Source organism: Centropristis striata, chromosome 22 (genome assembly GCF_030273125.1).
Source record: "Centropristis striata isolate RG_2023a ecotype Rhode Island chromosome 22, C.striata_1.0, whole genome shotgun sequence".
Classification (NCBI taxonomy): domain Eukaryota; kingdom Metazoa; phylum Chordata; class Actinopteri; order Perciformes; family Serranidae; genus Centropristis; species Centropristis striata.
In genome coordinates, this window is record NC_081538.1 from 30,488,424 (window position 1) to 30,502,053 (window position 13,630).

At 37.4% G+C, this 13,630-nt stretch overlaps 1 protein-coding gene across 4 annotated transcripts in view; it reads left to right on the plus strand.

The window, feature by feature from the left end:
* grip1 (glutamate receptor interacting protein 1) overlaps positions 1-13,630 on the plus strand; it is a 90,701-nt gene that overhangs the window by 51,873 nt on the left and 25,198 nt on the right. For all 4 annotated transcript variants that reach the window (XM_059325935.1, XM_059325934.1, XM_059325937.1 and 1 more), the window contains exons 2-5: positions 8,646-8,726; positions 12,265-12,400; positions 13,311-13,456; positions 13,546-13,629. In XM_059325935.1, the coding sequence (XP_059181918.1) occupies positions 8,646-8,726; positions 12,265-12,400; positions 13,311-13,456; positions 13,546-13,629 (447 nt within the window). The remainder of the gene's footprint in view (positions 1-8,645; positions 8,727-12,264; positions 12,401-13,310; positions 13,457-13,545; position 13,630) is intronic.

Sequence of the window (13,630 nt, forward strand, 5' to 3'; positions counted from 1 at the left end):
TGTTTTTTATGTAGTTTTCTATGTTTTTTAAAATGTTTTTTTATGTTGTTTGAATTTTTTTGTTAAAGTTTTTTGTCTGTTGTTGCTGTTTTTGTGCAATATTTTCCCACAATTTAAATACACTGTGTTACAAGGAAAAGTCCTGCATTCAAAATATTACTCGAGTAAAAGTACAAAGAATTAGAATAGAAATGTACTTAAAGTACCAAAAGGAATAATATAGTTTAATGCTGATGTCTTTAAATGTCTTTTATAGATAGCAGAACTGATGGAAACCACATAAAAGATAAATAAATAAATAACGTTTTTTTAAAGTGCTGTTTTTTATATTTATTATTTATCTATTTATTTTTTGGTTTTATTTAAAATTGAATGTTGCTCCTATTCTGTTTTTTTGTCTTTTATTGCTGTAGTTTTATACCTTTTTTTCCTTTAAATGAAGAAAAAAAGAAGAAAAACAAGTAAAAAAATAAATAAATAAAAAAAATAAAAAGGTAGTAATGCCAAAAATTTAAAAATATTCTGTCACAAGTAAAAGTTCTGCATTGAGAATCTTACTAAAAGTATAAAATATTAGCATTCAAATGTAGTTAAAGCACCAAAAGTAAGAAAGTAGTTGCAGATAAATAGTGAAGACGTCTTCAAAAGTTCAAAACTCTTTTGTTCTTTTTCTTTAATGTGTTTTTTTGTGTCTCAGCTTTACACTCAGACCCCGTTTATGCAGCTCACAGACTGTTTTGAGACGGGAGCATGCAGAAATATTCACATACAAGAGGACACAATAACACATTTACTGCAGGAAGTAAACTGTTTGGTGTTTGCATAAAGTGGGCATGTCACAGTGGTGAGGTCAGGGGTCTGTGTGCTTTGTAACCAACAGATTTTTATTTAGAGATGAGAAAAACAGAATAAGAATGTTCTGATGAACATTTAGAAATAGAGAAATTTGGAAAATGATTGTTGTAGCAATAAAACATGAGCAGTTTCACCGATTTCCTACCCGATTTATGCAGCTCACAGACTGTTTAGGGACCCCAGGATGCAGAAATATTCACCTACAAAAGGACAAAATAACTAATTTCACGGCATAAAGTGGGCATGTCTGTAAAGAGGAGACTCATGGGGACACACAGGACACATTTCATTCACATATCTTGAGGTCAGAGGTCAATAGAACCCTTTGAAAACTGTCATTTGGGCTCATTGAATCCACAAGAGTCTCAGCTTTCCAGTCAGACCCGATCTATGCAGCTCACAGACTGTTTAAGGACCCCAGGATGCACAAAGATCCACACACAAGAGGACACAATAACACATTTTACTGCAGGAGAAACACTGCATGTTTCTCGCCCCAGAAACTGGAATTTGCATAAAGCGGGCATGTCTGCAAAAGAGGAAACTTGTGCGTAAAAGAATCACGGTTTATCGTTGAAAGAAACCTTCATTATCATCCTGGTTTGAACTTTCCAACAGTCCTTGAAGGGATTGTAGGTTACAAACTTTTCTCAGCTTTTCAGTCATACCCGATTTATGCAAATATTCACATATAATAGGACAAAATAACACATTTATTGCAGGAGAAAAACGTCATCTTTCTGCCCTGGAAACTGGAATTTGCATAAAGTGGGCATGCACAATGATTCACACACAAGAGGACACAATAACACATTGTACTGCATGTTATCAGCATAAAGTGGACATGTCTGTAAAGAGGAGACTCATGGGGACACACCGGACACATTTCATTCACATATCTTGAGGTCAGAGGTCAAGAGAACCCTTTGAAAACTGTCATTTGGACTCATTGAATCCACAAGAGTCTCAGCTTTCCAGTCAGACCCGATTTATGCAGCTCACAGACTGTTTAGGGACCCCAGGATGCAGAAATATTCACATACAGAAGGACACAATAACACATTTTACTGCAGGAGAAACACTGCATGTTTCTGCCCTGGAAACTGGAATTTGCATAAAGTGGGCATGCACAAATATTCACATACAAGAGGACACAATAACACATTTTACTGCATGTTATCAGCATAAAGTGGGCACGTCTGTAAAGAGGAGAACACATTTTTATTCAGATATCTGGAGGTCAGAGGGACACTTTGAAAATAGCTTTGTCTCTTTTTTCCAAACTAAAACATTTAGCTGAACTATGGAACATTATTTCTTCTCTTGAGCCTTTAAATGAAATCCCCTTTAGTGTCTAAAAGGAAACGGCAGAAGAAGAATCAGCCGTGAGGTGAAACTGTTCCAGAGGCTGAAGGTCAAACTGCTGTTTGAACCTGAGGAAGATTCTTGTTTCTCTAAACATTAATAATATTAATATTTGACTAATCGAGCTTCTCCAGGAGGACATTTAGCTGCTGTTTGGTTTCGTATAATGCTGATATTGTTTTATAAATCCTAACAAGCTGTCTCAGGGCCGGTTTTTGCTCTTTTTAAAGTTTTTACACAGTTAGAATGTCAGAAATCATAAAAAAAAGTTTAATTTCTCTGATAAATGTATATTTTTTTAATTTAATAAAATGCACTTTATATATAAACACTTTTCAGCACTTTTTTATCAAGTGTCATGAATGTTGTAAAAAAAAAAAAATTACCAGAAAAGAGACTAAATTACGATAAAAAGACAAAAAAAAAGAATGAAATGAATTAAAAATGTAGTAACAGATGATTTAAAAACTATATTACAGATTTTTTTAAAAACATTTAACTGTTTATATTTTACTAAAAATAATAATTATTGTTTTAAATATATTTGTATTATTTTACTAAATTATATTTTACTATCTAAACTCCCCAATAGTTAATATGAATAATAGCAGAAACAATTAGTCGATGAAAGAAACTTAAAATAAAAGATTTTTCTTTTTATTATTATTATTATAAAAATATAATATATATGACTATATATATAACTATATATGTTTTTCGTGTCATTCTGTTGTTTTTTATATTTATATATATATTTTAAAATGTTTTTTTCATATATATTGTTATAAAATAACATTTATTAACAACTATTCATATAATCATTAAGTCATTTTCATGTGAAAACATTTAATGTTTTATCTTTTAATAATGTTAAAATGTTAGTAATAGTGTTGATGTTTGGAAAAAACATTGTGATGACATTTCTCACAATTTTAAGTAATTTTACAAACCAAACAATTAATTGATTATTGCAGAAAATCATCCATAATGAGAAATAATCAATATGAGCTCCACCTCAAACAACTGCAACAATAAAATAGATAGATAGATAGATAGATAGATAGATAGATAGATAGATAGATAGATAACGACACAATTAAATAAAAAGAACCTAGGCATACTTCAAGCAATAAAATACAATAAAAAATAAAGTGTCTAAAGAAGGCGTATGTATTAAGGAGTAGTATTCCAGTGCAGAATAAATATGAATATGCAGTATTAAAATATTGGTGCAGTGAAACAAGTAAGGTGGAATGAACAGTTTGCATAAAAAAACACATAAAAATCTGCTTTCACATGAATGAAAACATGAAGTTACAGTTTTTATTGCAGGTTTTTTAATCGTCACAGCTTCGTGTTTATACTTTTACAGTAGTGTGACCTTGTTTAAACAGTTGTCACTCAGCAACACCAGGTGGGATGATATTTTATTTTATATTATATAACAGTGTGACAGAGAATAAAGTGTGATATATGAGTATAAATATATATATACAGTATGTACTGTAGCAGAGATGCTGCTGTCCTACATGTGGAGGAGGCTCGCTTTCATCTCCACTTAGCTATGGTGTGTGTGTGTGTGTGTGTGTGTGTGTGTGTGTGTGTGTGTGTGTGTGTGTGTGTGTGTGTGTGTGTGTGTGTGTGTGTGTGTGTGTGTGTGTGTGTGTGTGTGTGTGTGTGTGTGGAGCTCAGCTGCTGGAACCAAACAGAGGAGAATAGATGTAGAGCAGATTAGAATAGAGCAGAACGACATAAAACAGGAGATCAGAAATAGAAACCAAACGACACGAAAAACTGAAATAAACTGAAATAAAATGAAATAAAAAACCTATTGAGGAGGAGATGAGAAACCTTCGTCACGCTGCTGATTCACAGACAAAAAGCAGCTCTCATGATGCCTTCAAAGACCTCGACACACCAAGGAAAAACCATAATGCAGAATATTTGTCGCCTTTTATCCAACACGGTGGAACATTCAAACCTAAAACTGAATTCACCAAGTTAACATGCTTATATTTAACAAAATTAATAATATGATTGAAGTAAATCACAATTATCATGATAAAGCTGAATTGAAGATAAAGGAGCCTTGTTTAATATTAGGATGTAATAATAGCAGCTCTCCTGATGCCTTCAAAGACCTGGACACACCAAGGAAAAACTAACAATAACAGGGTTTTACCATTGAGTGGCTCTAATATGTTCAAGGTTGCACCAGTTGTTAGAAAATGGTTTTATTTTATTTTATTTTTGTGGAAAGCTGCAGGCTGGGTTTGAGTTGTTTTCTCCCTGTCACATATCAGCTCTGTTGGTCCCATTTATCTGTTTTACCTTCCTTTTTTTCATTACCAGTTCTTCGTGTTTTGTGCTGTTTACATGTTTTTTTTACAAATGGTGTTTGCTGAAGCTGCTTTGGCTCACATTGGAGTTAAAGTTCCTTGAAATGGCGTTCTGAGGACTACGATCATCCACGTTCTTGCGATGCAGACTCAATAAAAAGGTTTTTAGAGCTAGAAAAAGAAGTTCCTGCAGTCTGAACATGAGATAGCTTATGTTATATATTATATTATACCTCTTACTGCTACTATTATATATGTTTAATGTCTATGGCATTGAGCCAACCAATGCATTTGGTAGTGAATGGTTTCTTTATACTCACATCAGATCAAGTTCAACTACTCTACTCTCCAAGATGTCTTTATAATCTTTATTATTTAATAGAAGTGGGGGAAAATGGATACAGCATAGTATGGCGATATTATATCGATTCATGGCCACCAAGTATTGATATTTAGCGTTCCGGCTGTCTGTATTTTCACCGTTTTATGAATATATTGGAGGTCCAGGGGAAGCTATCTATGAAACTAGAAGATGTAAGCCAGTGGTTCCCAACCTTTCTCTTGAGGGATCCACATTTGTACCATTGTAAACCTTGGCGACCGCCCATTGTCCATCGCTTCTATAAAGCCGAACTCAATGTGACTTTCATGTGAAATAACGCTGCAAAGTTCTTCAAACTCTTTTTATGTTTCATTCAGAAACATTTTTAGCTGTGAAGCTTGTTGTTTGTTTGATAAAATGCTGCAGTTGTTGTCGTCCAACATGTTTGATATCAGTTGAGTTTGACTGGATACTTTGTTGGTCAGTTTGTGTCTTTGACTCATTGTGGAGAAATAAAAAGACTAAAGTTAGATGAATAGTCTGAGAATTTTCTCTTATTGGACAAAACTATTTAATTTTGTGGACACAAAATGCAGTTAAAATAGTTAAATCACAATATATTTATCACAATACTCACCATATCACAAAAAAATGCTTAAAATCACAATAATATCGTATCGTGACTCAGGTATTGGGATAGAGTGGTATCGTGGGGCCGATACGCTGATTCACACCTCTAATACTGTCACAGATGTTGTCTTTATAATCTTTACTTGTCCCAATGTTAAACACCAAATGGATTAATGGATCAAATCCACTGGATGTGTCAGATTCTCTTTCGACCCGTTTGATGGCGCCCAAGAAAAACTCTTGATTTGCTTGAGCGAAGGTTATTTTATTGGTTGGTTGTTGGGTTTAATATGACATTTTTGAAGGAAAATCTACGTCTTTATTGAGAATTGTGCTGTTATATGATATATATTACCTTGATTCAGTCTTTCAGGTCCATTGAGAAAGTTCTTTCATCCAGTTTCTGGTTATGATTTTTACCTCTGATCCATTAAAAGTGCGTACGAGGAGGTTTAAAAGTCGCTGTGTCAGCAGAAATGTCCCTGCTGGACTCTTCCAGGAACATCAATCATCAGCTCCGTCCAATCACGTCTCAGCCTCCACATTGATCTGATGTCACGGTTCATGGTTCGGCTCTGCCTCTGCCCACTCATCGCTGTGATGACATCACCGGGAGGCTCCCAGCGGACGGCTGGGATTGGTCCAGACTCAGATGGAGCACGGTGTTCTCCACTGGGATTGGTCGCTGCTGTGATGAGGTCACCCCTCTCTGGCAGCAGCTTCTTTATTCATGAGAACAGGCTGACTTTACAGAAGCTTCAGCCTGAACACCAGACACTTTACTGGACGCTTTAATTCTCTGAGGCAGGTTTCAGAGCTCCGCTAGATTAAAACAGGCAGCAGCATCTGGAGCAGAGGATGCTAACCTGCTGGTTTACAACCAGAGAGTCCAGCAGGATCAAACTAGTTTATCAGAATTTATTAAATAAGTAAGTAATAATCTCAGATGTATTTTTGTGGTGGGAGCTCTGTGGCGTCTGATGATGACGATGGTGAGTACAGATGATGGTGCGAGCCGTTGGAGGTTTCTGTCTGTTGAGGTTTCTGTCTGTGAACTTCCTAGTCATGACTTAAAACTTTGTGATGGTTTAATTTGAGCGTCAGAACCAGTTAACCCTCTGGAGTTTGGGGCTATTTTGTCGGTTTTTGACTCATTCTGTCTGTACAAACCAGTTAAAAAGCGTTCACCATGCCATGTTGGTATCATTGTTTTCAGCACAACCTCACCTATATGACCTGGTTATTGTTTTTTTCATTTAGACTTATTGGATTAACATTTTCAACACAAAAAACACAAAAACACACACAAAATTACAAAAACACAACTAAAAAACTATTTCTTAAACAAAAAACCCCCCACTTAAAACAATACATACAAAAAACACACACACACACACACACACACACACACACACACACAAAAATACCGTTATAAAACACACAAAACATTTGCCAAACATCACACAAAAAAACATTAAAGACCAAATATTGCATTAAAAAGGCTGAATGCAAACTTCGAAATTTGAATACTGAATATTTGATACGAATACGATACGAAAACTTTATTATCCACTGAGTGGAAATTCCTCTTTGGTTTCACCATAGACATGTCTCAAAACAACAGAATGAATAGTAAAACAATAAAGAAAAAAACATTTCAAGGATAAAAATAAAATAAAATAGCCTATGGCAATAACTGTACTTCACACATCACCCATTCAAGTACAATGTTTTGCAAAAACTCACACTTGGTCGAGGTGTTTTCTACCTTTGCTGTAAAAGAGTTGATGCACTAAATTGGACTTGGAAACTTGTGAAAAAGTTGCCAGCAGGACTCCATGCTGCTCCGTTTTTACGTTGCAACGTCATGAAGAAGTCTTGCTCCGGAGTTTTTGAACCAGTTGGAGCCACTGCCGGAGCTTCCAGCCCAATGAAAGGACGCTGGTAGAAGTCCAGAACCAGTCAGATGAACTTCTTGAGCTTTAGGGCCAGCTAGAGGAACTAGACTAGGTCTATTGTCGCTGGGGGAAGTGGTGGAGTTTGGGAACCAGTTAAGGAAACTTTTAGAGCTTCAAGACAACCTATGTCTAGTTCAAACTGCAACACTTTGGCCCTGATTTTCCACTTTGCAACAGTTTTTGGAGCTTTCTGCATGAAAAAAGTCCCACATCAGAGGCAAACAGAAGTTTATGAGCAACGAGTGCTATGACAGAAATGTTCAAACAACATAGATGATTCCTAGGCTTCATATCTGGACCTGTCACAGGTCACCTGGAACTATAGGAACTTTACCGTATTTGTGGCATTTGTAATCTTGGACCAAAGTTGTCACACCTAGAAGGAAGGGCTGGTGTAAACATTAGGGGTGTCACAATTTAAATTCTGAATCAACCCAGGGATCATCCTGGTAAGATCTGTAATGTGAAAACCACAACGACTTCAAGACTCGTGATTACGAGACAGGAAGTTGTGTAGTGTGATCAGTACAGCGATCTGAAGACTTTGAAAGTCATGAAGTGTGAACCAGGCATCAAATGAACTGGTGGAGAATTGGAACGAACAATCAAGCAGTGGATTAAGGGAACTGGTAGAGTTAGAAGGGATGGTGAAACTTTAGTACCAGTTGTTATAAATTGTTGGAGCTTCAGAGTTTGTTGGTGGGACTTGTCAGTTTGGAACCAGTTAAAGGAACTGGTAAAGGTCTGGAACCAGGTAGACGAAGTGGGGGAGCTCAGATCTACTTACAGCAACTGGTTGATGTTCAGAAACTGGTTGAGGTTTGACCCTCCTAACTGGTTCTAAACCCTGCTTTAGAACCATTTAGAGAAATTGGTAGATATTTGGAACTAGTTGTGGACACTTGTTGATCCTTTTTAAAGGTTGACAGAGCAAATGGTAAAGCTTCCGAACCAGTAAGAGAAATGAGTTGGGCTTCAGAGTTTCAGAGCTTCGTACAGGAACCAGTAGCACCTTAAAACCAGTTTAAATTGGTCGAGCTTTAAAGCTGTGGGGCTTTAGAAGCATTTAGAGAAACCGATAGATTTTTGGAACCAGTAACGAGAAGTGTTTGAGCTTCAGAACCAGTCGAAGGTGCTAGCAGAAGTCAGAATAACGTGTGTTTCTTTGTGTTTCAGATGAGGGGCCGTACACCAAACACTCTGCCGGGTCGAGGCCTCCAGATGGAGCGCTGGCCATCAGGAGGCAGAGCATCCCAGGTAACACAGCATTCATTATCCTCTTAGACTCTAGTCTGTTATTCTCTGTGATCTATGTTCCTCCCTCCTGTTCTCTGCTGGTTCTGCTCTGTGTGGTTCCACCAGCAGAGCTGATAACCGATGAAGATAACAGCTGAAAATAGATCACACACAGTCAGTCGGCTGATGTTTTCCATCCGTGTGACCTGCAGGAAGATGCTGCCGTCGCACTTTATCTGCTCCCACCTGGAGCTGGCGGCCTACTTACAACTATCACACACAATGCTGCAATCAGAACTTTGCAGCGTTTCTGTGACAACGAGTAAACATTACATCATCACAGTGACCTGGGTCAGCTGCAGGAACAGTACCAGAGACGGTAGAGAGCTGTTAGAGAGACAGACAACCGTCCAGCTGGGTGTTTCTGGAGTGAGTCATATAAATAAAAGGAACAGGTAACTGTAAGAAAATCAGAACCACACAAACAGGTCGAGCAGCCTTGGAACCAGTTAGAGTATCTGGTCGAGGTCTAGAATCTGTTCAAGCAACCGGTGCAGCCTTGGAACCAGTTAGACCAGGGCTGTCAAACTCAAATACACAGTGGGCCAAAATATAAAACTTGGACAAAGTCGCGGGCCAACATTGATATTTATTGAAAAAATTGACCTAAACAAGTTCAAACGAAACGGAACAAGCAAAGCTTGATATAACTTAATATTGCAAACATGTAAAATCAAATATCAAATAAAACAAACAAACACATCAATGGCATTAATTTCTTAAATAAAATTTAAATAAAAATCGTATGTCTTTCCCTTCTTTAAATTTAAATTTAACAGTAACAGTAATCTTTTTCCACAGGCTACAAATAAATGTAAGAATAAAATAACAATGATAAACCAAATGACTAATAATAATATCCTTCAATGAATGTGCAGCCATTCAAGCCTTGGACTAGCAAGAAAAAGTGCATAAAGACAACTTTAATTGTTGCTCAGTTTGCTCCACACTGATCTACTGTGTTCAAGCCAAAACACCAGCAGAGCATTCTGGGATTTGTAGTATTATTTGTGCTGTATAATACCGGCGGGCCAGCTCTGGTTGTCATTTGGTATTTCCTCGCGGGCCAAATATAATTATACTGCGGGCCAAATTTGGCCCACGGGCCAGAGTTTGACACCTCTGAGTTAGAGGAACTGGTAGAGGTTTAGATCTAGTTATTGGAACTGGTTAAGCTTTAAAACCAGTAAAGGAGCTGGTAGAGCCTCATATCAGTAGTAGTCTGGGGGATGATTATAAAAAGTGGTGTGGCGTTTTTGGACCTGAGGAACTTTTTCATAGTTTTAGTTGTATTTATCCAACCTTTTTATTGAGTCTGCACTGCAAGAACTAGGAACGACCGAAGTTCTAAGAACGCCATTTTTAAGGAACTTTTTTAGCTCTTGAACTGAAAACGCACTGTGAAAAGGTCAAAGTTATTTTTTGTCTATTTTACTCTAAATGACTCATTCATTTGCAAAATAAAACATCATGTACTGTTGAAGAAAACTTGAAACGAACGATGATGATTGAGACCATGAAACTTGGAGTCATTGCTGAAGTAATAATTCAAGTGAGAAGTAGGGTCAATTTCTGATAGGCTTCTATACAGTTGGACTTCTTTTTACAGCCTTCCAGCGTTAGAACCAGTTCATAGACAAAGTTATAGATATTGGGAACCAGTTAATGAACGAACTGGTTTAGCTTTGGAAGCAGTTGATGACAGAACTAGTATATATCTATAGAACCAGTTTATAGACAAACCAAAGGAGCTCTGGAACCATTTGCTAGATGAATTGATGGGTCTTTGGAACCAGAACTGGTGAAACTTTGTAACCAGTTGAGTGAAGAACTAGTAGATCTCAAAACCAATTGAAAGGCAAACTAGTTGATGGACAAACAACTAGATCTTTGGAACCAGTTGATAGCTGAGCTGGCAGACCTTTAAAACCAGTTGATAGACAAACTGGTAGAGCTTTGGAACCAGTTGATAGATGAACTAATAGGTCTCTGGAACCAGTTTATGTACAGACTTTTAAAGCTTTAAAACCACTTGATGGACAAACTGGTAGAGCTTTGAAATCAGTTGATTGAAGAACTAGTTGAAAGATGGACTTGTAGGTTTCTTGAACCAGTTTCTGGACAAACTTTTACAGCTTTGGAACCAGTTTATAGACAAACTAGTAGATCTCTGGAACCAGTTTATAGATGAACTAGTAGATCTTTGGAACCAGTTTATAGACAAACTAGTAGATCTTTGGAACCAGTTTATAGACGAACTAGTAGATCTTTGGAACCAGTTTATAGATGAACTAGTAGATCTTTGGAACCAGTTTATAGACAAACTAGTAGATCTTTGGAACCAGTTTATAGATGAACTAGTAGATCTTTGGAACCAGTTTATAGACGAACTAGTAGATCTTTGGAACCAGTTGATGAACGAACTTGTTTAGCTTTGGAACCAGTTTATAGATGAACTAGTAGATATTTGGAACCAGTTTATAGACGAACTAGTAGATCTATGGAACCAGTTTATAGACGAACTAGTAGATCTTTGGAACCAGTTTATAGACAAACTAGTAGATCTTTGGAACCAGTTTATAGACAAACTAGTAGATCTTAGTAACCAATTGATGGACGATCCTGTAGATCAGTAGAACTGTAGAACTTTCCATTGTTGTTTCAGAACGGTGTCAGTAAAGCGAAGCCCCGCTGATCGTCGTCGTCGTAGTAGAATCTGAATGAGGTGACAGACGGGACCCTCTGCTGCAGACCCACTTCTTATTTAGGACGAGACGAAGAATCTATTTCAGTTCTGATCGTAACATCAGAAACAGTCTAGCTCTCGTTCCTCTGAGAGAAACTTTGTTGTACTTCAGTTAAATGGCAGTTTGTGAAGTTTGACTTCAAAAGTTTCTCCCCCGCCGCTGCTGCAGGAAACTGGTTCATCTGGCATTTGATCAGAATGGAAGATTTTGGGGTAGTTTTTTTGTCAGACAGTGAGTCAGAGCTGACGTTTTAGAACAGTTGAAAAGGACACTGCTGCTCTTTTATAAAGCCTTTTCTTTCTAAAGAGGAGAACATGAGGGAGGAGAAGAAGACATTGATGGTCCCAGCCAAAGATCAGACGTCTTAATGCCGTCTGAATGAAAGAGGGTGAAAGCTCCGCCTGATTAATATTAAAATACAACATTTTAATGAAATCCCGCTTTCTGTTTTATCACCTGAGGGCCAGTCACGTCACATTCTACCAGGTTTGCTGTGAAATATCTCCCTTTTTCTCTCCATCCATTTGCCCTGCTGTTAAATATTTCAGCCGTTTGATGAAATATAGATGGACGACAGAATAGAAGATGACTTCACTTCTGTCTTTTCCAGATGATTATTATTTTATTCCTCTGTGCAGCGAGGAGAGAAACTATGAAGTCAGAGTGCAAGGCTAGAAAAGAGCGAGAGAGGGATTAAATAAAGCCAATAAAGCAGAATTACGGGAGATAACGTGCTCTTCTCTGTGATGCAGACGAGTTTCGGGGCTGCTCGGTGGTGGAGCTGATGAAGAAAGAAGGGACGACGCTGGGCCTGACGGTCTCAGGAGGCATCGACAAGGATGGGAAGCCCCGGGTTTCAAACCTGCGACAGGGAGGCATCGCTGCCAGGTGACAATAATCTATTTATCTTCAGTCTTTCTCAGTTTTAATAACTTCTAGTCTGCTCTGTTCTCCAGCTGATAAGTTCAGAAACAACACTGAGTTACATTTTTATCATTTTGAAATCACATTAAATGTGTTTTAACTCTCTGAACCCCAGCTGTTACATCTCACTCACCGTGAACACATTTAAACTGCAATATATAAAATCTATAAGTCCTGCACCTCAAAGGAGACAATATTGGAGAGAAGGTGCCTAAAAAAACAGAAAAAATCTGCAGAGATCAGCTGTATTTGTGACGCCGAAGTGCAACTAGAAAACTAGAATTGAAAAAACATTTTCTTTAGCTGAAATTTAAAAAACAATAACTAACTGAAACTGTATTTTTTGGTTACAAAACTAATTATAGTGAAAATGTCCTTCGTTTTCGTCTTGGTCAACTTTTGTCATCCGTAAACCTTTTTGGTTGATATGAAATCTATTTCATCTATCTGGTTTTAAGACTTAATAAACTTATTGGGGCTGAGATGGATCAGACAAAGGAAATAAAGGAAACATTTATTGTGACCTTATTGAATCTGGCACCCAACTAATACCCCATTATACAACAACTACAACTAATAAAAACTAAACTACAACTAATACAAACTAAACTAAAACTAATTTTAAAAAATGACAAATTTACAAGAAAAAAAGTGACAAATTTACAAGAAAAAAAGTGACAAATTTACAAGAAAAAAAGTGACAAATTTACAAGAAAAAAGTGACAAACTAATGACAAAAAAGTGATGAATTTACGGGAAAAAGTAGTCAAATTTACGAGAAAAAACGTGACAAATTTAAAAAAAAAAAGTGACAAGCAGGAAACATTTAATGTGACCTTATTGGCACCCAACTAACCTTGGTGTGTGTGTGCAGGAGCGACCAGCTGAACGTTGGCGACTACATCCGAGCCGTCAACGGCATCAACCTCGCCAAGTTCAGACACGACGAGATCATCAGCCTGCTGAAGAACGTGGGGGAGCGGGTGGTGCTGGAGGTGGAGTACGAGCTGCCGCCCGTCTGTGAGTACACAAACACTGAACAGATCTAGTAATAGTTGGAGGTCGGAGGTGAAGCTGACGTGGCGTGTTGTTGTTGTGGCGTGTTGCAGCGGTGCAGGGGTCAGGGGTCATGTTCAAGAACGTGGAAGTCACGCTTCACAAAGAAGGAAACAGCTTCGGCTTCGTCATCAGAGG